The sequence below is a fragment of the Malaclemys terrapin genome, chromosome 1 (assembly GCF_027887155.1).
Source record: "Malaclemys terrapin pileata isolate rMalTer1 chromosome 1, rMalTer1.hap1, whole genome shotgun sequence".
Taxonomy (NCBI): Eukaryota; Metazoa; Chordata; order Testudines; family Emydidae; genus Malaclemys; species Malaclemys terrapin.
The window spans coordinates 313,567,295-313,590,580 of NC_071505.1; the positions used below are offsets into that span (position 1 = coordinate 313,567,295).

The 23,286-nt window shown below is 38.0% G+C and overlaps 1 protein-coding gene across 2 annotated transcripts in view; it reads left to right on the top strand.

Moving 5' to 3' along the window:
- Positions 1–23,286, top strand: part of PSPC1 (paraspeckle component 1) — a 95,446-nt gene that overhangs the window by 5,007 nt on the left and 67,153 nt on the right. For both annotated transcript variants that reach the window (XR_008443512.1, XM_054015501.1), the window contains exons 2-6: positions 453–754; positions 6,443–6,538; positions 7,572–7,768; positions 16,821–16,905; positions 18,355–18,463. Coding sequence is in view for 1 of the 2 variants with exons in the window: in XM_054015501.1 (XP_053871476.1) it covers positions 453–754; positions 6,443–6,538; positions 7,572–7,768; positions 16,821–16,905; positions 18,355–18,463 (789 nt within the window). In the remaining variant the exon portion in view is untranslated. The remainder of the gene's footprint in view (positions 1–452; positions 755–6,442; positions 6,539–7,571; positions 7,769–16,820; positions 16,906–18,354; positions 18,464–23,286) is intronic.

Genomic DNA, 23,286 nt, shown 5'->3' on the forward strand with positions numbered 1-23,286 from the left:
GGAATGGTGTCCCTAGCCTCTGTTTGTCAGAGGGTGGAGATGGATGGCAGGAGAGAGATCACTTGATCATTGCCTGTTGGGTTCACTCCCTCTGGGGCACCTGGCATTGGCCACTGTCAGTAGACAGGATACTGGGCTATATGGACCTTTAGTCTGACCCAGTACGGCCATTCTTATGTTCTTATGACATATTATTAGAACGAATTGTATGGAAAAACAAATGCAGATTGCTGAAATCATTGAACAAATGGAATCTGAAATATTCTTGCTTTAGGAAGAGGGTACTCTGAATGTTGACCAATCGTCCCCTAATTTTAATATGCTCATAATTTTAAAAAAATGTTTTAAGTAATGGTAAAATAGCTGAAAAGTAATAAATTGACTCAGTATCCTTGAGGAAAGTATAGAATGGATGCATATAAAATGTTTTTTTTTTTTTCCCTCTTGGAAAGGAATCTAGAACACTGGCTGAAATAGCAAAGACAGAACTTGATGGTACTATTTTGAAGAGTAGACCACTTCGTATTCGATTTGCTACACATGGAGCTGCCTTAACAGTCAAGAATCTTTCACCTGTGGTTTCCAATGAGCTTCTGGAACAAGCTTTTTCTCAATTTGGTCCAGTGGAGAGGGCTGTTGTTGTTGTAGATGACCGTGGCAGAGCTACAGGAAAAGGTTTTGTAGAGTTTGCAGCAAAACCTCCGGCAAGGAAGGCTCTAGAGAGATGCAGTGATGGGGCATTCTTACTAACAACGTAAGTTAACGTTTTTTTTTTCCTGGTCAGATTCGTGGGTGAGCGTTTTTATAATGTATAGAAAACTGCAACCACAAGCCTGGCCATACCTTTTATTGTTTTCTCAGAACTGGGACCAGATTTGTTGTGAAATAGATGTCAGTTGGAAAGTCGTTTTGAGTATTCATACCAAACATCTTACTTTGCTCAAGAATTTTTCTGTGAAAACAAGCTAGTTATGAATTATATCTACAGCCATAAGATTTATTTGATTATATGTAAATACAGTATTTTCATGGGTAGGTGGTATTATTTTCTTTGTAGATTCTTTAATTATTTGCCAGTAACTTTTATTTTCTCCATAGCTATTCAGAATTTTCCAAAGGTAATTGGATTCTTTTTGGTTTCACTCTTGACCATGAAGTTTCCAGTAACAGTAGTGAAAACTGACAAGACTCTAGTTGGTTTTTACTTTGCGGTATCTTGGCAAAACCATAAGCAGAAGCATTGAAGTTTTCTATTTGCAGACTTAGGAGGAACATGACCCTTCATCTGTTCATATTTTGAAGGTTATGTTTGCAGCTGTGTTGCTTCCTACTAACTGTGGGCAGGTAAATTTTTCAGGTCTTGCTGTTATTGATAGCACCTTATCACCTTTTTTTAAACTCTTCCTTCATACTTTTGTAATTCCGCCTTTTCACACTTTGCCATAATGGCAGAGGACTATCAGTGTTGTTGTGACTGCTCACCTACATGCATTTGCTAGCAGCAGTTTCATGCTGCTTTGCTGAGTATGGTTGAAATTGCAACTGCTTAGGAAAAATGTATTGTGTGATTATCTGTAACTTTTCTCATTTGGGTGAGTGTCATAGTGTCTGAGTGAATAAAAACACATGATTTTGGCCTGAATTAAAAATCCGAAATATTCCCTAATGGGCTAAATTACAGGCATATTTAGTAGGTCCGTTGTGGCTGCTACATTGTGTTGCAGGCACATTACATATGGCACTCATTACAGGATGTAACTGATAATGGAATCATTATGCAACTGTTTTGTAAATATACTTTTGTGCAAACTGCTGTGCTACAAAGATGTAGGATAGGGAAAGAAGAAGCGCCATGGAAAGAATAGTGTGGCCACCAGAACTTTACATTACCAGTTTTAGTATTCCAGAAAACTATCATACAAGGAAACAATTTGTTACACTATGTAGCTTTTGGGGTTCTTTGTGAAGATCTACATAATGGGATGAGATTTTTCACATTTTGTACCCATCCTGATTGGTTTATGCAATTGTATTGAAAAACTCTTGTGTTATATGTTGAATGCCCTTAATAATCAGGGATCGAGGGAGCTTTTCAGACCATTGAGGGCCAGATTCTGCCACCCTAGTGTTGATATCTTGCTCTGCGACTATTTCCATTGAAATCAATAGGCCTGCTCATGAAGCAAGGTACTACTCAGTTTGAGTAAGGGTGACAGAATCAGGTACTCATGGTTTAATTTCTTTTTTAATTAAATGAGTTCTTACTTCCATTAACATTTGATTCTCTTCATAAGTTGAACATGAGCGTATGCCATGTTGTAATGGCTATACCATCATATCACTTTGAATAGTATTGTGCAGTCCTGTAAGTTTTTTTCATTATTTGAAGCCTCTCTACTGTATGTAAAATAACAATATTAAAAAGTATAGAACTGATGATGTTGGGAAAGTAATAGAATCAGGGCTGCCCAGAGGATTCAGGGGGCCTGGGGCAAAGCAATTTCGGGGGCCCCTTCCATAAAAATAAAGTTGCAATACTATATTCTCGTGGGGGCCCCTGCGGTGCCTGGGGCAAATTGCCCCACTTGCCCCCCCCCCCCCCCCCCCCCCCGCCCGCCCGGGCGGCCCTGAATGGAATTGGCTTTCCCACAAAAGAAAGTCTCTATAATGCGTTGCTTGTTTGTGTTTGATACTCTGGTGTGCATGCTATTGAGGTATAGCTCATGAAGGGAAGATGTTGATTTCTAAGAATATGGCACTTTACGGAACAGGACATTTAAAAAGTCAGTTATGCTGAATTTATTTTCTAATTGTAATGGGAACTCTGATGTCTACAGTGGAGTCGCATCTTACGTGGGTTCTAAAGTCAGCACGTAAGGCAAAAATCACATAGTCAAAATTGCCCTTGAAAATCCCTTAAATTGCCCATAAAGTACAGTATACATGGTTTTATGTACAGTATATAACCCTGTACAGTAATATGTATAATGTGCACAGTATATAATTTTACAGTACTGTATTTTTAATTACATGAGAGAGAGATGGAGAATGAAAGACTAAAAAAGGAAAACAGTAAACCTAACCACTCACCATTCATCCTGGATATTCTTGCTAGTCTACTACGACAATGACACTATGGGGGGGGGGGGGGTGTCAGGGCTTGATGTCAATCCAGGAGACAATGGGCCAGGCTCATCTGTTGCTGGTTGTTTTTTCTTGAAAAACCTGGTGATCGGCAACTGTTGCTGTTGTATCTTGAGCTGCTCAAACATTTCTTGATACTGTCTCAAATCATCTGTGATACTTCGTGTGATTTTGAGGCTTCGTTCCATGGAGGGATCGTATTCAGAAATTAAATCATTCAAGTGTTTCGCTGCTTGGAACACTTCAGCAAATTTCTGAAGATTCCAACTTGCTGGCTCTTCCTATTCATCGTCGTCATCTTTGTCTTCTGTAGGCGATTTTATCAGTTCCTCTAAGTCTTTGTTTGTCAATGTTTCTCTCTAAAAAAACAGGAGTACTTGTGGCGCCTTAGAGACTAACAAATTTGTTAGAGCATAAGCTTTCGTGGGCTACTGCCCACTTCTTCGGATGCATATAGAGTGGAACATATATTGAGGAGATATATACACACACATACAGAGAGCATGAACAGGTGGGAGTTGTCTTACCAACTCTGAGAGGCCAATTAAGTAAGAGAATTTTTTTTTTTTTGAAGTGATAATCAAGCTAGCCCAGTACAGACAGTTTGATAAGAAGTGTGAGAATACTTACAAGGGGAGATAGATTCAATGTTTGTAATGGCTCAGCCATTCCCAGTCCTTATTCAATCCTGAGTTGATTGTATCTAGTTTGCATATCAATTCCAGCTCAGCGGTCTCTCGTTGGAGTCTGTTTTTGAAGTTTTTCTGTTGTAAGATAGCCACCCGCAGGTCTGTCATTGAATGGCCAGACAGGTTAAAGTGTTCTCCCACTGGTTTTTGCAAACTAGATACAATCAACTCGGGATTGAATAAGGACTGGGAATGGCTGAGCCATTACAAACATTGAATCTATCTCCCCTTGTAAGTATTCTCACACTTCTTATCAAACTGTCTGTACTGGGCTAGCTTGATTATCACTTCAAAAAAATTTTTTCTCTTACTTAATTGGCCTCTTAGAGTTGGTAAGACAACTCCCACCTGTTCATGCTCTCTGTATGTGTGTATATATCTCCTCAATATATGTTCCACTCTATATGCATCCGAAGAAGTGGGCAGTAGCCCACGAAAGCTTATGCTCTAATAAATTTGTTAGTCTCTAAGGTGCCACAAGTACTCCTGTTCTTTTTGCGGATACAGACTAACACGGCTGCTACTCTGAAATGTTTCTCTCTGGTTCTCAATTAATTCTTCAATTTCTTCCTGGAGGATGTTGATGAAGCCAGCACCACCCACTTACCTGGCCACCTGAACAATGCGTTTCACTTTTTTGTCAATGGTCGGGAGACCCTTTAAAATCATTCACACATTCTTTCCATAGGTTTCACCAACATGCATTGACTGTTTCAGGCTTGATTGCATCCATTGCCTGTTTAATATAAGTGATGCAATCGGCAATGTTGAAGGACTTCCAACACTCCATCACATTAAGATTGGGATCAGCATCCATAGCGTTACGTATCCGTGAGAATGTAAGCCTCGTGTACGTGGCCTTGAAACAGCGAATCACGCCTTGGTCCAGAGGATGGAGGTGGTATTGGGGGGAGAAAGACAACTTTAACGTCATTATGCGCAAACCGGAGTGCGTTGGTGGCCAGGAGCATGGTCTACGATCAGCAGCACTTTAAAGTCAAGTCCTTTCTCTTCAAGGTACCACTTGACCTCCGGAATGAAACACTTGTGGAACCAATCCAGAAATAATACCCAAGCCTTTTTATTTGTTTGCCAGAACACAGGCAGGAGATTTTTGTTCTTGCCTTTTAGGGCACGGGGATTTGCAGCCCTGTAGAGCAAGCTCGGCTTTATTAAATGCCCAGCTGCATTGCTACAAAACAACACAGTCACACACGGTCTTTAGCTGCTTTGAAGCCAGGGGCTTGTCTTTCTGATTTCGAAACGTAAGTACTGTTGGGCATTTTTTTCCATAAGAGCCCAGTCTCGTCAGCATTAAAAACTTGTTCCAGAAGATAGCCCTTTTCTTCTATGATTTTCTTTAATTGTTTGGGGTAGGCTTTTGCTGCATCTGCTGATGAAGAGGTAGCTTCACCAGTAGTCTGCACGTTTTTGAGGTTGAAGCGGTTCCTAAAACTGTTAAGCCAACCTTGGCTGGCTTTGAATTCCTTCTCATCAGGAGGCTGTCCCTCTCCGGCGGGAGGTTGAATAGTAGAAGCTAAAAGCCTTTTCTCGCAACGTGTTGCCATCAATAGGCACATGTTTATGGTTCATGTCTTCCAGCCATAAGTTTAATGCCTTTTCAGTCTTGTCTTATCTCGCACCTGGCTCGTCACCGTAGCAGTTACTGGAGCACTTGATGCCACGGCTTGACGAATTTCTCTCTTGAATCTTGATGGCATGGATGCTAGATTCATTGCGGCCATATTTACGCGCCACGTTGGAGACTAACATACCATCTCTCAATAAGTCTAACACAGCCAGTTTTTCCTCCAGCGTTGGAACAGATCACTGTTTCTTTGAGCACCAGATGAAGTAGTTGGCTTGCGTTTAGGGGCCATGTTGTATGCAAAATACGTGTCTTTAAACATTAGAATCACACTCAACGCGGCGAAATGCTCACACTATGAGATGCACGCAGGAACTGAGACCAACTGAGGGAACAGCAGATTCACGTCTCCCATCTCACTCTCACTCCGGGGCATATGCTCATTGCGCGCGTATAGTTGAATTCGCTTAAGTTAAATGTGCGTATGATGCGACTCCACTGTACTTATCAATTCTGTTTTTAATTGTACAGGTAACTTTCAAAAGCATCTCTGTATTTCTTGTAAATTTGAACAAAGCTGCTATTGTTTATTTATATTGTGATAGCTTCTAGGAGCCCCTCTCGTGGACCCAGACCCATTTTGCTACATTTGTACAAATGCATAATAAAAACATGGTTCCTGCACTAAAGAGTTTAAAGTCGCCTGTAAACAGTTATTTTTAGTTTTTTATACATTCTTTAAATTGCTCAATTTATTTTTCCATCAGGAGAAGGGCAGTAGTGTTTTCTAGATAAAATAGTTGGCTTATGTGTAAGACAAATTTATTGTATTCCTTCGGACAATGCTTTTTTTAAAAATTTCATTAAACATAAAGGAGTTGTACCTAACAGACCCTAAGAAGTCATTTTTTAGAATGCTTTCCAACAATATTACAAAATGTAAGTTGTTTCAATGTAGATTTCCTTGGTTTAATTAATGAACAAAAATATTAACATACACAACCTTCAATATTTCTTTCAGAACACCTCGACCTGTTGTTGTAGAACCTATGGAACAATTTGATGATGAAGATGGGCTACCAGAGAAATTAATGCAAAAAACACAGCAGTATCATAAGTAAGTTGGATTTAGATTCAGATTTCATTAAACATTATTAGTTTAGCTTGGTGAACAAAAGTTTATTAAATTATATCTTGATGTGTGGAGTGAGGATGGGAGAGTGCTGTTTGTATAATAAGCAGATTTTTTTGTTTTGTTTTTAAATATACATATAATTTGTTAAACTTTCTGAGATTAGATGTTAGGCTTTCCTGATTACGAAGTGCAAACTCCGATAATAGGCACTCGGTCCCTGATCCTGAAAAGATTTGTGCCCATGTTTATTTTTACTCTGAGCAGTCCCATTGACTCTGTGTATAAGTCCCTGCAGGATCAGGGCTTCAAATACCGCAGTGATCGGTGCAATAAAGTAAACTGAGAGTCTTGAGTGTCAGGAGAAACCAAAGTTCTTTTAATTTAGAACTTTTAGTGTTGAAATTTGAGACTGTCCCCAAGAAATCCTGATTGCTGGAGCCAAATTGCTTACTCAGATGACAAGCAAAAATAGAACTATTTATTTTTAAAATAATGTATGAGATAAATATTTTGGTTCATTGCTCTTTAATGAATTATTACAATAGCACAAGCACTCGAAAAGGAAATTTTGATGGGCTTTAGTTTTTAAGTCTTTGAGTAATATTTTAATACAGCAAGCCTTGACACTTTTTCAAACATTGGTGTTAAAATCATGTTTATAAGTCACTTTCTTAGCAGCCTAATAATTATTAGTTTAGTTGCATAGTCTTCTGCTAAAGCATCAGAAATTTTCAATATAATGCAAAACAAGTCTTCCTTAAAAAGGAATAAATTCAAATCAAGCCCCCTTTAGACTATTTTTCTGGTCATGCAGAGTCATCTTACTGCAGAGTCCTACCATAAAGTTTTGGGACTGAGTTCTGAAAATGAGCTAATATTTTATAATTACAGAAATTGGCTACTTGATTTAAAATTAGAAATTAAACCAGAATGTTTGATTAGGAATATATTTTGCTACTGTAGCTGGTTATAAATACATATTTCTGTACATTTTAACTGTGTACATTTTTATTAGGGAAAGAGAGCAGCCTCCACGTTTTGCTCAACCTGGAACATTTGAATTTGAGTATGCTTCCCGATGGAAGGCTCTTGATGAGATGGAAAAGCAGCAGCGAGAACAGGTTGACAGGAATATTAGAGAAGCCAAAGAGAAACTAGAGGCAGAAATGGAAGCAGCTAGACATGAACATCAGTTAATGCTGATGAGGCAAGGTAAAAATCAGATACTCCGCCTACTATAAAAATAACCTGTTTCTCTAAAAAGGTTCCTTTGCATAACATATTGAGTGATGAATCTCAGTTGTGTATGACACATGTAAATGTTTGAGATTTTGTTAGACTAAATATGTATTGGCTTTTTAAGAAAATACTTAGAGGTGGGAAATAGTTTTTCATTTGAACCAAAATCAAGTCTACTCATCTTTTACTTTCAGAGTACAATATAATCAGACATAAAACAGACTTCTACAAATTAAAAAAAGTGAGCTTTGCTGGTGACATTGGCCATATTCTTGTTTTCTAACTCCACTTACATCTAAATACTGTGTGTGGAGAGGCTGGGTAGCTTCACAAATTCAGTAGGAAGGTTTTTTGAGTTTGTTAATGTTGATTGTGATCCTGGGCTGAAATAAGTTAATTTTGCACACTGTGTATAGAGAAATTGTGTGACTGGCATTGCTCTTTTGTTTTCCATTTCTTATACAGATAAGAGTGTTGAGGGAGATAATTTTCTAGTTTTAATAGCTGAAAGCCTTTTGCTTTGATGCCCAATTTAGGAGGCTAGTGCATGTATGAGTCAAGGAGTATTTCATCCTCACCTTCTTGATTTTTAGTTTATTTTTTTCTGCACAGTTGGAAGGACTGTCAGACTTCTGAGTAAATAATACAATACCGTCTTTCATTACAAAGGATCCAAAAGCTTTTAACAAACCAGACACGTACAACACTGAAACCTGTTGGATAGTGGCAGGCCACGAGCACAATGCACAACAGTGGAAGTAGGGGAAACTGGCCAAGTGCATCTGGGTAAGCCCTACGAAAAGTGTTGTGGGATCTTCTGATATCCACATTGGGGAGATGATAGCTGGATTTTCAAGTTCTTATCCAAAAGACCAGTACACTGAGCATCCTGCAGTTTTATTCTCTGTTTACCTGGATAGGCTGAAGGTCTGTGTCAACACTTAAGGGATTTGAACCTCCAAGGTTTCAGAGCGTGTAAGTGTTTCAAATCTTAAGCCTAGGCAACTAATATGTCCCCTCTGTCACATGTTTAGTTTTAACAAGTAATCATGACATGACAATATAATTTTCCCCCCTCTTCAAAGAACAAGATTTTCTTGTTTCTTGTGATTTTTCTGTAGATTTGATTATTCTGTTTTTTTTCCACATCTAAGACTTTCATGACTGGGGTAGACTAAAGATATTTCCCAAGTGGCTTTACCAACAAATGCTTTGAAAAGTGGGTACTGTTAAATAGGTCACTTTTTATATAAATAGTTCCTTTGGAGCTAAAACTTCCAATTTGGTTATTTTTTTTAAAGAGTGTTTTAAAGAGATATAGCAGCTTAAAAATCACATTTTTGTTTAATATTTTTATCTGCTGTTATAAGTAAGAGTTGATATAATGGCAAATGTCTCCCTTAGGCCTTAATCTGGCATTATCTGTTATGCAAGGGGAAGAAGTCCCCTCTAGGTCTTCTTATGTGATGTTCTGCTTAGGACACCGAGAAGTGTAAGCCACTGTGTTACCCCACTGTCTCAGTAAGTGAGAACTTTGCGGCTGTTAAGCTGTGTGTCAGCTCTCTGACATACTAGCATTGACTGCCTTGGCAACAAACTCCATAAGGCTCTCCTAGTCTGAATCTTTCCTTGAAGATAATCAGTGAACCCCAGTTCCCCAGAGAAGTCTCCTTGCAGTGTCCAATCCCACTAACAGAAATTAAGTTTGCTGCCTCCGAAGAGATAATGTACACATCAGCCTGTTAGGTTTTCTGAAGACTCACACTTACTTCAATATAACAGCACTGAGAGAGTTTACAAACTAAGAAAAAGTTTATTAACAAGTAACAGAGATTTAAGTGATACTAGCAAGAATAAAAGACAGGTATAGTTACAAACAAAACAGAATGCAATGTCTTGTGACTAAAACTTAACGTTAGCAAGTTACAATCTTTGCCTAAGCAGATTTCTCACATCAAGTTCCCAGCATTTTCTGCCTTTCAGGCAAGAGGATCCAACATTTGCAGTTTCAAAGGGTGCTGTCCCCTAAGTGCTGGATAACTAAAGTGTTTTTTTTTTGCTCTGCTTATATTACCCAGAGTCCATTGTGTCTACCTCAAGAGCCAAGAAGACTTCCTTGCGGGGGGGTGCCGCTTGCTAGCTTAATTGCTTTGCTTACCTTATCTGTAAATGTATTTTCATTGTCCTCTGGCTTACAAAGCTTGACCCAGACAGGCAAATCCAGATTCCTTTGTCTAAGGCAGGTTGGTTTATCAACTCTCTCCACAACATATCTTATTGACTTTAAGGCCAGAAGGGACCACCATGATCATAGAATATCAGGGTTAGAAGGGATCTCAGGAGGTCATCTAGTCCAACCCCTTGCTCAAAGCAGGACCAATCCCCAACTAAATCATCCCAGCCAGGGCTTTGTCAAGCCTGACCTTAAAAACCTCTAAGGATGGAGATTCCACCACCTCCCTAGGCAACCCATTCCAGTTTTTCACCACCCTCCTAGTGAAAAAGTTTTTCCTAATATCCATCCTAAACCTCCCCCACTGCAACTTGAGACCACTACTCCTTGTTCTGTCATCTGCTACCACTGAGAACAGTCTAGATCCATTCTCTTTGGAACCCCCTTTCAGGTAGTTGAAAGCAGCTATAAAATCTCCTCATATTCTTCTCTTTTGCAGATTAAACAATCCCAGTTCCCTCAGCCTCTCCTCATAAGTCATGTGCTCCAGCCCCCTAATCACTTTTGTTGCCCTTCGGTGGACTCTTTCCAATTTTTCCACATCCTTCTTGTAGTGTGGGGCCCAAAACTGGACATAGGACTCCAGATGAGGCCTCACCAATGTCGAATAGAGGGGAATGATCACATCCCTCTATCTGCTGGCAATGCCCCTACTTATACAGCCCAAAATGCCATTAGCCTTCTTGGCAACAAGGGCACACTGTTGACTCATATCCAGCTTCTCATCCACTGTAACCCCTAGGTCCTTTTCTGCAGAACTGCTGCCTAGCCATTCGGTCCCTAGTCTGTAGCAGTGCATGGGATTCTTCCGTCCTAAGTGCAGGACTCTGCACTTGTCCTTGTTGAACCTCATCAGATTTCTTTTGGCCCAATCCTCTAATTTGTCTAGGTCCCTCTGTATCCTATCCCTGTCCTCCAGCGTATCTACCACTCCTCCCAGTTTAGTGTTATCTGCAAACTTGCTGAGGGTGCAGTCCACACCATCCTCTAAATCATTAATGAAGATATTGAAGAAAACTGGCCCCAGGACCAACCCTTGATACCGGCTGCCAACTAGACATGGAGCCATTGATCACTAGCCGTTGACCCCGATGATCTAGCCAGCTTTCTGTCCACCTTATAGTCCATTCATCCAGCCCATACTTCTTTAACTTGCTGGCAAGAATACTGTGGGAAACCGTATCAAAAGCTTTGCTAAAGTCAAGGAATAACATGTCCGCTGCTTTCCCCTAATTCACAGAGCGAGTTATCTCGTCGTAGAAGGCAATTAGTTAGTCAGGCATGATTTCCCCTTGGTGAATTCATGCTGACTGTTCCTGATCACTTTGCTCTCCTCTAAGTGCTTCAGAATTGATTCCTTGAGGACCTGCTCCATGAATTTTTCATGGACTGAGGTGAGGCTGACTGACCTGTAGTTCCCCGGATCCTCCTCCTTCCCTTTTTTAAAGATGGGCACTACATTAGTCTTTTTCCAGTCATCCGGGACCTCCCCCAATCTCTATAAGTTTTCAAAGATAATGACCAATGGCTCTGCAATCACTTTTGCCAACTCGTTTCGCACCCTCGGATGCAGCGCACCCAGCCCCATTTACTTATGCTTGTCCAGCTTTTCTAAATAGTCCTGAACCACTTCTTTCTCCACAGAGGGCTGGTCACCTCCTCCCCATGCTGTGCTGCCCAGTGCAGTAGTTTGGGAGCTGACCTTGTTCGTGAAGACAGAGGCAAAAAAAGCATTGAGTACATTAGCTTTTTCCACATCCTCTGTCTCTAGGCTGTCTCCCTCATTCAGTAAGGGGCCCACACTTTCCTTGACTTTCTTCTTGTTGCTAACATACCTGAAGAAACCCTTCTTGTTACTCTTAACATCTCTTGCTAGCTGCAACTCCAAGTGTGATTTGGCCTTCCTGGTTTCACTCCTGCATGCCTGAGCAATATTTTTATACTCCTCTCTGGTCATTTGTCCAATCTTCCACTTCTTAAGCTTCCTTTTTGTGTTTAAGATCAGCAAGAATTTCACTGTTAAGCCAAGCTGTTCGCTTGCCATATTTACTATTCTTTCTACACATCGGGATGGTTTGTTCCTGCAACCTCAATAAGGATTCTTTAAAATGATCATCTAGTCTGATCGCCTGTATGTTGCAGGCCACCCACCCAATCCTTTAGTAAGACTCATAACCTCTGTGTGAGTTACTGAAGTCTACAAATCATGATTTAAGTTACTGAGAATCCAGCCTTTATATTAGTTTAAACTTGCAAGTGACCTATGCCTCATGCGACAGAGTAGGGCAAAAAAACCCAACAACCCAGGGTCTCTACCAATCTGACCTGGGGGAAAATCCCTTCCTGACCTCAAATATGGCAGTCAGTTGGATCCTGAGCATTTTGGCAAGACTCCCAGAAAGAATTCTCTGTAGTAACTCAGAGCCCTTCCCATCTAGCGTCCCATGACTGGTCATTGGGGATATTTGTTACTAGAAGTCGCAGATCGGCTATATACTATGCTTGATGAGGATGTTTTTTAAAAAGTCGATCAAGCACCTCTCTTTTTAAAATAAAAAAATATCTATTGCACTTTGAACATTAAGAAAAGGAATAGTAAATATGAGAAAAACATGTCATCATATAAATTCATGGTCAGGCCTCATCTGAAATACTGCATGAAGTACTGGTCTCCTCATCTCAGATGAATGTTGCAGAATTAAAATGAGTTCTGAGAAGTGCATTGAGAATGATTTAGGGGCATGGAAAAACTCACATGAGGAGGGATTGAAAAGGCAGATTGTTTCATTTATACACTTTCAACATATTTCCTCTAATATATACCATTGTAGGCAGTCTCGTCATACCATCCCCATCATAAACATATAAAGCTCAGTCTTGAAGTCAGTTAGGTTTTTTGCCCCCCACTGCTCGTCTTGGAAGGCTGTTCCAGAACTTCCCTCTGATGGTTAGAAACCTTCATCTAATCTCAAGCCTGAATGTGTTGATGGCCAGTTTATATCCATTTGTTCTTTTGTCAACGTTGATGCTTAACTTAAATAACTCCTCCTACTCCCTGGTATTTATACTTTTGATGTATTTATAGAAACATGGGAGACCAAAACTGCACAGAGTATTCCAGATGAGTTTTCACCAGTTCCTTGTATAATGGTACTAACACTTCCCTATCTCTACTGGAAATATCCCGCCTGATGCATTTTAGGATTGCATTATTCTTTTTCATAGCCACATCGGCAGCTCATAGTCATCCTGTGATCAACCAATACACTCAGGTCTTTCTCCTCCTTGTTGCTTTCAATTGATAAGTCCACAGTTTATAGCAAAACAGATTCTTTTTGTTAGTCTCTAAGTGTATGACCTTGCACTTTGCACTATTAAATTTCATCCCATTTCCGTTACTCCAGTTTTCAAGATCATCCAGTTCTTGTATGATATGTTCTTAAGATAAAATATCTTAGGATATATGTTCCTAAGATATTTTATCTTAAGAACATATTTCCAACACACATACATAACTCTTTGTACAAATACCTACACATAAATCACACAGTATTCATGGCCAGCATGTCACTAGCTTTCATAAAAGACCTTACTTGATGCTCTTAATTTGATTGCTTATTCTTTGGGGTTCAGATCCCCCATTCTTCCGATGGGGTGGATGGACCCTGTTTGTCACACCTCACTACTAAGGTTAACATCCATTATCTCCCGTTCTGCTTCTGGGTCAAATAGGCCCCAGTGGTTTTTTGTGGAGTCCTTTTTTCTTGAACTGGAATTGGGAATTCTTCTACACAGTCCGTCTGATTCTGCTGGTTTGGAAGATCAGCTGAGACTGAGCCAAGCCCAAAATGGGTTTTGGCAGCTTTGTCTTCAAATGTCCTAGGTCTGATGTTATCACCACTTTCCAGTTTATTGGACCTTCATTTTCATACTGGAGTAAGAATATTCACTTGAACCTCAATCTTACCAGGTTCTTGCTCAATTTTGGATTCCTGATATGCTTGATGAGGATGTTTTTTAAAAAGTTGATCAAGCACCTCTCTTTAAAAAAAAAATATTATGTATTGCACTTTGAACATTAAGAAAAGGAATAGTAAATATGAGAAAAATGTCATCATATAAATTCATGGTCAGGCCTCATCTGAAATACTGCATGAAGTACTGGTCTCCTCATCTCAGATGAATGTTGCAGAATTAAAATGAGTTCTGAGAAGTGCATTGAGAATGATTAGGGGCATGGAAAAACTCACATGAGGAGGAATTGAAAAGGCAGATTGTTTAATTTATACACTTTCAACATATTTCCGCTAATGAATGGAATAGATAAGGTAGATTGAGAGTTTATATTCTCTCATAGCACAAGAAGAAGGCAAGGGAGGGGACATTCAGTGAAATTGAAAGTTTCAAATTCAAAACCGATAAAAGGGAATGATTTTTCACACACTGTGTAATTAGACCATGGAACTCATTGCCACAGGATGTTGTTGAGTCCAAGACTACTTTGTATTAGGAAAGGACTGGATATTTATATGAACAAGAGTATCCAGAGTTGTAGTTAATGAGGAACATGATGATGAACTAAAAGAGTACTGTAAGGGAGATAAAACCTCAGGTTTTAAATCATTCTCTGTTCGGGATTAAGATGAGTCCTTCATTGAGGGCCAGTTACTTTACATCTGCCTGTTTTGGGTTCTTGTATGTTCCTTTGAACTATCTAATGCTGGCTACTGCTGCAGACAGGAATTGCTGTATTGGATAAGACCCATGGTCCATTTAGTCCAGTATCCTATGTGCTCTTGACTGTAAAGGTAAATGACATTAGTTAAATGCATTGACCATTTTGATATGAGTTAGTAGCTCATTCCTTAATCACATTCAGATTAAGTAATAGAATGGTAATTTTCTAATTTAAAAATGAAATCACTTTGTAATAGTGCTGATAGGGTGGATTTGATTTAAATCAAATTGATTTAAATCATTTAAATCACTAGTCAGGAAGACTTGATTTAATCATGGATTTCTACATAAAAGTGCATTCTTGTTGGTTTTTATAACCTTAATGCATATTCTTCACAATTCAGAGAGAGATGTAGGTTTCATTTTTAGAAGGTATACACTATACATTTTTAAAGTGATTTATTTTGAAAACTTTTCAGATTAGTTTTACAGCTATATCAGAAAATGAATGATTGGTTATTTCATTTATTAAAGGTAATTGAAGCAGATATTTATGAAGTCATTGGGAGGTGAACTATCTCCAATTCAACAGGTTAATCATTAATATTTGGAGGATTTTCTTGACATGCTCTATTAGGAGGAGAACATCACCAGACATTTACATTGTTTTATTTAACTAAAACAATGATGTTATGTATTCTGGATTTTTTTCTTCAACAGCAAATATATGATATTTTAACAAAACAAGCCTATGAATTTTTGAATTTAGTTAAACATTCAAGTTTTTTAAAATCAGGTTTGTTTTTGTTAAAATTGTTTTTAACTAAAATAGTTTAAATGAAATATCTAAAAATAAATAAATAAATCCACGATATCAGCCAGGTCAACATGAGAAACTTAAAATACTGACTTCTGCAGCTAACTCAGTCATCTTCACCTTCATTTTCCTGTTTGTTCATAATCTGGAAAAGAAAAACAAGCTTTCCTGCTTTTTCAGGTCCCAAATGATTTCTCAATTTGGAATGAATTAGTCCAAAGGAAGAAAATATTCTTTCTACACTGGCAGAAGAAGCTACTGCTGTTAAAAGTGAGATTATCACTTCAACAGTCTCTGAATCCAAGTGCTTAAGGGACTTCCACCACTTCATGGGTGTGACTTTCTTTAAAACATCATCAGCAAACATATATTTCTAGAATGTTTTTTATTCCCAAACTGGGTCTCTCTTACGGTCTGCTGCCATTATAGGTTTTCCCTTCTAGTGAGAGAATGGTATAGTAGATCTCAAATCAGTGAAGGCTACACTCAGACCTCAAGACTTCTGGAATATGCTGCTCAAACAGTTTCGCTTTTATTTTACTGCCTGTCCCTCCCTTCTCACATTTATCTCCAGACTTCTCCTTGTCCAGATCTATTCTGCCCCCAACAATCTTCTACTCATTGAACTTTCTGAAACTTTGCACTTTTAGAGAGAGGGGAGGGATTGACTCTGTGTACACAAATTTGCAGAGGGACAATAGGGTTGAGGTCTGTTATTTCTCACCTCTATGTATTATTTATTTGTTTTAAAACATTTTTGATGTTAACAAGCCTGTGATCTCTGGACACACAAATTCATGGTTTGAGAACTGCAAAACTAAGCCTCTCTGAAGGTATCTTCTAGACTGAGCACTGAGTCCCATTGGGTAGATAGAAAGATGAACCTAAATAATCTATACAGAAACACTTGGAACTCCATAAGATTGGGTTCCTAATCCATGAACTATTGGAACTCATTTACAAAACTTCTTAAACATTACATGAATATATTGTCTCATACTATAGAATTAGAATTTATAATCCCTGTTCCATAATAAGAATATCTTTGAGCTATAATGTATCTTAATTAAAACTATCTTTAGATAGGTTTTTTTCCTCAAAAAGCATTTTCTCAAAAAATTCCAATTTAAATTAAAAAAAATCTGATTTTTATTCTTTTTTAAAAATCATTGATTTTTATCCACCGTGGGTAGTGAACATTTTGCTATGTGCATTCCACTACTGACAATGGAACACTTGCAACCACTGAAGTAAAAAAGAATAATTAAGGGTCTTATATAATATCTAACGTTTTGCAGATCTCATGAGGCGACAGGAAGAACTGAGACGTTTGGAAGAACTTAGAAATCAAGAGCTACAGAAACGCAAGCAAATACAATTGAGGTATTTTGTTTTATTTGGTATTGATCCAGCAATGTGCTAAACATTCTAAATATGTAACTGATATTCTAGGTCTAAGTGAATGAATGTAGGTATTCTAGTTTAGAGGGACTGATTATGAAATCTAGTGCAAGCATTTTTTTTTTTTTTTTAAAGAATGCAACAATAATGCTTCTCTGCAGGTGCAGAAGAATATAAATATATGATGTTTCAATCCAGATATACTTAAAAATAAACAGAATATGAAACAGAGGGCTTACACCAATTAGAAAGTGTTATGTTTAATAATTCTGTGGGTTTATTATTTCTTATGGTCAGCTGCGTTCAGTCTAAATAACGTAGGATTATATTAATTTGTTTTCTACATTCCTTGTGCCAGTTTCTTTTAAGATTATGTAGGAGGTGCATTTGACTATATGAAGTTGAATTTGACCCATTTTGGGGCACTGTTCTTCAGTTAGATTAAAATTATAATACAAAATGATGCAGTCTCTTTAATTTATGATAGAGATTTTTCTGCAATAATTACCCAGTTATAACTTTCTCATATGCATCTGTGTGCTCTGTGACATCTGTCTCTGAATACTAAAATAAACATTCTTTTTTAAGATCTATTTTTACAAACGTGGATATTTTATTAATGTACTAAGATTCAATAAAATTGGAGAAGGGGCTTAGTTACTTGAATTGAGTTTACCAATGCCTTTTGGGAGAACTGTTTTCTGATGCTCCTATTGCTTAATTTTGCATTTCAAAATAATTTACTGCAGTGAAATATGTACCAGAATGCAAAAAACAAATTGCAGGAGCTATTGATAAATTGTAGTTTTTAATGTTTTTAAAAAAATTCTCAGTTATCCAGGCTTAAACTATCATAACCATGGCAAGCAGAGAACACCCCTATAATGCTGTTAGGTATATACCAGGTGTGTGCCAAAATACTTCAGTGAAATGTCAAAGCCCAAAAGATGGAGTGGAGGACTAGTAGTAAAATGTTATGTTGCTATATAATTTAAGCCAGGGGTCCCCAACGCGGTGCCCGCGGGCACCATGGCGCTCACCGGGGCATCTAAGTGCGCCCGCTTACTGGCCGGCATACGAGCATCCGCCAAAATGCCGCCGACAAGCATCATCATCCAGAGGTGTCGCCGCTGAAATGCCGCCAATCAGCGGCATTTCGGCAGCGACACCTCTGGATGATACTGCTTGTCGGCGGCATTTTGGCGGCGACCCCTATTGACGTTGCTGCTTGTCGGCGGCATTTTGGCGGATGCTCGTCCGCCGCCACGGTCCTCCACGCCAGACGAAAAAGGTTGGGGACCACTGATTTAAGCTATAAGAAATTTTTTTTAATTAACTTGAAATTCATTCAGGTTTGCCCTAAAAGTCTATTGAAACACATGTATGAAGAGGTCATGAACATAATTTACACAAGTTTATGAATACTTTTAGACATGAAGAAGAACATCGACGTCGTGAAGAAGAGATGCTACGGCAGAGAGAACAGGAAGAACTGAGACGACAGCAGGAAGGAGGATTTAAACCAAATTTCTTGGACAATGTAAGTAGAATTCTATTTGATTAAAATCTGAAGTGCAGAAGAACCTTTGGTTCTTTTCCTGTATTTTCAAGAATGACCAGATTGAAATGTCTTCCTCTCCGGGCTACTTGAACTACTTTCCTGTGAATGCTCTTATTTCTGTAGCAGAGAGACCACAGTGATCAATAGTATGGTCTCATTTTATCCCCATGGTTTTCCTCCAAGTCAGTTATTTAGAATTTTAACCAAGTGAAGGTTTTTAGATATTCATATATTTTGTACATTCAGGAAGTATTATCTCCTGTATAATCCCACAATTTAAACACACTTCTACTATTTTCCAAGATCAGATGACAGTGTTTCCCTTATGAATGGAAATATAGATAATAGCAAAGGTCATGTCTACATCGAGAGTTGCACTGGTTTTATTAAAGGCATTAATTTTAAATCACTTAGGTTTAAAGTGGTGCAAACCCCTGTATGAACTCTCTTACTTTAGTTTGAGTGGTTTATTTTGTTTTAGATTAAGTCTGTCAGGGAAAATAAGCCACTTTTAAACAGAAATAAGTGTTTACACAGTGGCTTGCATGGTTTAACTAAATTGGTAAAAGTTTGTCTGTAGACAAATCCTAAAATTACAGCCCATCTTGATTCTATCACTGTGGGTGGAAAAAGGAGAATATTTTCTAAATTAGGTCTAAAGATAACCTGCAAAGAAAAAAGGGCGCATATCCGTTTTCATGAACTGGGTTAGGTGGCCTAGTGGTTAGCGCATTAGTGTCACCACCCAGTGGGTAGATCTTACAGTTCAGGCCCTCTTTTAATTAGAGGTGCAGAGAGGTGGGCACATGGCTTGGATTCCTCCTGTAGTAGCGGCAATAGTAGGGGGCCTGGGCCTGCCCACTCCACTGGGCTCTGACCTAGGGGCCCTAAGAGAGTCAGTAGTATGTGGCCCACAAAGGTGCCCTCCAAGTTACCTTTTGTGGGTCACTTCCTATCTTCTGCTTTTCTCCCGCCCTCCCTCCCCCCCCCCCCCCCCCGTCCAGTATAAAGTGAAAAGAAAAGGCAACCAAACTATCATCCCTCGCAGGGATCTGCACACAATCTTATTCCCTCTGGGAGTCTTCTCCAGCTCCCTTGTCAGGAGCCTTCAGAGTAGGTCTGTCTGCCTCCCTCCTGAGCTGGGTTGTTCCCTTTTCAGTCCTTTCTCTAGTTGGAGCATGCTCTGGAGGGGCGTGGAAACCTGTGCCCAGTCCTGTCTTTTTACCCCTTCTGGCCCAGTATGGAGTTTGTATACTCCATCACATTTGGAAGATACTGATGTCTGGAGCACTAGTGAAATGATGACATCATGAGAGAGGGGGAGAGTTTTAGACAATTTTAGACTCTTAGGTCTGGTCTATGGACAATTATTGTACTGATCTTTCAGTTGGGTGAGGGGTGACTTTTCTACAGAAATAGTTAAATTAGTACACCTAGTGTGGACACAGTTGTAATGTTGTTAAGTTATAGCTATTCTCTTTGGGAAGGGGAATAAGGTATGCACATATAAATCATCTTTATTCTGATATATCTGCATCTGCATTGTGGGGCTTGTGCCACTTTAAATATCCAGTATATTTAAAGCAGTACAATTTATGTATAGACAAGGCCTTAGCTTTGGGTTGTTTTTAGCACGTTCCTCAATGATTTCACATTTTGGAGAAAGAATATCATTGTTAAATATTCAGCACCATCGCACTAGCAATTAAGGTTGAAGAGAAGACAACATGCACGTTCTGAGACATCTCAGGAGGTTCTTTAGCAAAACTATACAAAACCACGTTTGCTATTCCAAGCAGAACCCCCTTTTTTCACTTTTTTCCCCAGGGTGGTGGTGGTAGGAATGGAGCAAAAAAAGGCATGGGTTATAGTTTTCTGTGTGGCATTGAGAAGTGCTATTAGAGGTTTTGGTCAGATCTATATTTGATTATACCTCTCTAAAAAGCTTGCTGCAGAAAATATTTCAGATTTTTTCCTTCATTTCCATATGTGTTTGCATTGTGAAAAAGAAAATGTGTAAGCATTGTGCATGTTTTGGGTGAGGGAAGCGATAGAAGAAAAAGATTTCAGAAGTCTGGAAGGTGAAAATACTGCTATTGCCCCTTCGTGTGTAGTTTTTAACATAGGGTTATATAGGATTTATGTATTATAAAACTTACATAATTATATTTAAATATAGGGATTAAGTATTTTATGATTGATCTTGAGACTGTATTTGAAATGCCAAATTTTACTCTCTAGTTCACATTAGTGTCTAAAGACCTATAGCATATAATCTTTTACATACAGCATGTGTTTTACCTATCCTCTTTAAGGCTGTATGAATGTGAACGTCAGATCCTGTCATTTCACTGAAATTTGACCCTCTGTTAAAGCTGATGTCCTGAACAAACACAAAAATATAGCACGAGAAGGGAAAAGGATGGTTTTAGTGGAAAGTATTTTAATTTCTGTTAATAATTTATGCTGCTTCACACATTGAAGTGGTCAGGATGCCTTTTTTGGGGAGCAAAGTGGTGGTGTACTTACTGTAAACTCTTTTCGGATAAACTTATATAAATGTTCCATTGAGTTCCACTCTGAGTAATTTGTGATCGCCTGAAACAGTGCTGCCGCAGGAAATTGTATGACTATTTCAAAATATACATACAAGTATGAATCTGCTAAAACTGGTATGAGTTACACTAAAAATGGTTGCATATAAATTTATTTATTTTAAATTGGGATATGTCATGTGAACTTGAAATGGCAGATTCCAAATACTACTATTTAACTATCTCATGGTTTTCAGGTCAGGTTTAATGATTCTAGTATTGTAGTGATAAGTTGGCTTTCATTCCAATAGCATTTTTAAAGCTGTGCAAAAATTAAAATACAGTAATTTACGTGATTATAGAACTTTTCCTCTAACAGTGGTTTCTAATGGAAGGAATCCATATTATACTTACACAACTTTTACTTTTGAATGTAGCAGATGAAACCAATTTCATATATGTACATTACAGTACATCTATAGATAACTATAAGTGACAGTAATTTTAAAGTGCGAACGAGAGCTTCTTTATTAAAAACATCTGGTTTTGGACTAAATCAAAAAGATGAACAACTAATTTCAGGATATTGAGAAGTGATGTATCTAATGAATTTCTGCCATCAGATTAATGAATAGGATTTTTTTCTATGATCATATTCCCTTTTAGTGATCAGTTTCTAGCTCAGACTTGTTGATTGTAAGCAGACTTGATCTGCTAATTTGTCTTAGCATTAGACTGCCCTTTTATCAATATTGAGAATGTTTACTTCTGTATTTGAAGCCTCAAACTTTGATTGTCATGGTTGAAACAGTAATTTCTATAATATATGAATATATTCATGGATGGTTTTCACTGTATCCAATCTTTGCCAGCAAACTCTAATTATGGCATGTTTCTTTAATCCTTAGAAGATCATACACTCTAATACCACTTTTGTATATGGAAAGAAATTAGTAATTGTTTCTAATATTTGTTTTTGTTTCTTAAAAGCTTTGAAAATATAAGCTTCCTTCACTTATATCCTATCCTTTTCACTGTTCAGTTTTAAAGAAGGACCTAATGGTAAGTGTAATGATTACCAGAATTGGAACCCTTCATGCAAGGATCTTATATCAGGCTATCTTCATTCATTAAGGTTACTTTCCATATCTTTAATTATTTTTTAACTCTCTTAAACTTTGATTTTCAATATGTTTGACTAATTTTGAAAAGAGCACTTACTTTGAAAAGAGTTTGATTGCTATTTTTTAATATACTCTACTAATTGCATTTGATTCAGTTACTAGTCAGTGTTTCTCAGTTTTATTTTTAACTGACAAAAATATAAGCCAAACAACAAAAGTTTCTAATTTAAGCTGTTTTAAGTCTTTGAAAGGTTGATTCGGCCTGCTTCCTCAAAGTGGTAATATTGAATTTACAAAATTTAGGAATCTGCTTGCTCTCTGCCTAATAGACGACTTTTTCCGAGGGATGTTTAAGGATTTTCTTCGGTAATTATTGTTACCTGTAATGCAGCGACAGTTACCCTTAAATCCCTTTTTTATGCTGTTTAGGATTCTGTTTTCTTAATGTTTAAAGGTTGGCGCTCACAGAAGTCTGCCTTTATAGCTCAAAGATCAATATATAAATTCTATACAATTTTCAGTTGTCGAGTTTTGTTCTAATTTAGTTTGGAAATTGTTACCTTTTTCCTACTTAATCTCTTCAGACAACTATCACTTTGCATAAATACTGTTCCTTGCTAGAAGGGGAACTTTTCTACAGTGGATAACAAATGCAGCATTTTATTTACTAGCCACATAATTATTTGCTTTTTAATGTGATATTTCTTACTCTCGAGCACAAATAACTTCAAAAGTTATACTTAGTAAAGCTATTCAAATTGCATAATGTTTAAAAACCACTCCGTTGGATGCTAAAGTGAACGTTGTGTGCATGTGTATCAAAACCATTTCCCCAAATGTTCGTTTCAGTGCTTAGAATCTGTTCTTTTAATTCACTTTCCTCCATTTGGGTGGGAGACGTGGAGATCATCATTCTGAACCAGTACTAACAAAAATATTGCGCTTTCTGGGCAGGTCTACCAAAAATAGGCAGAAAATGCAGGAATTGTGTTCTTAGAGATGTGGTTCTGCAGCAGCAACATAAAATAAAGTGTATATAATAAGATCAAATGGAGTATTGTAACCTGATAAAACACTAGTTACAAGGATTGAACAGGGCCATCACACTTAAGATCTATGTACTGATCTTTAAAAGAGGAAATTC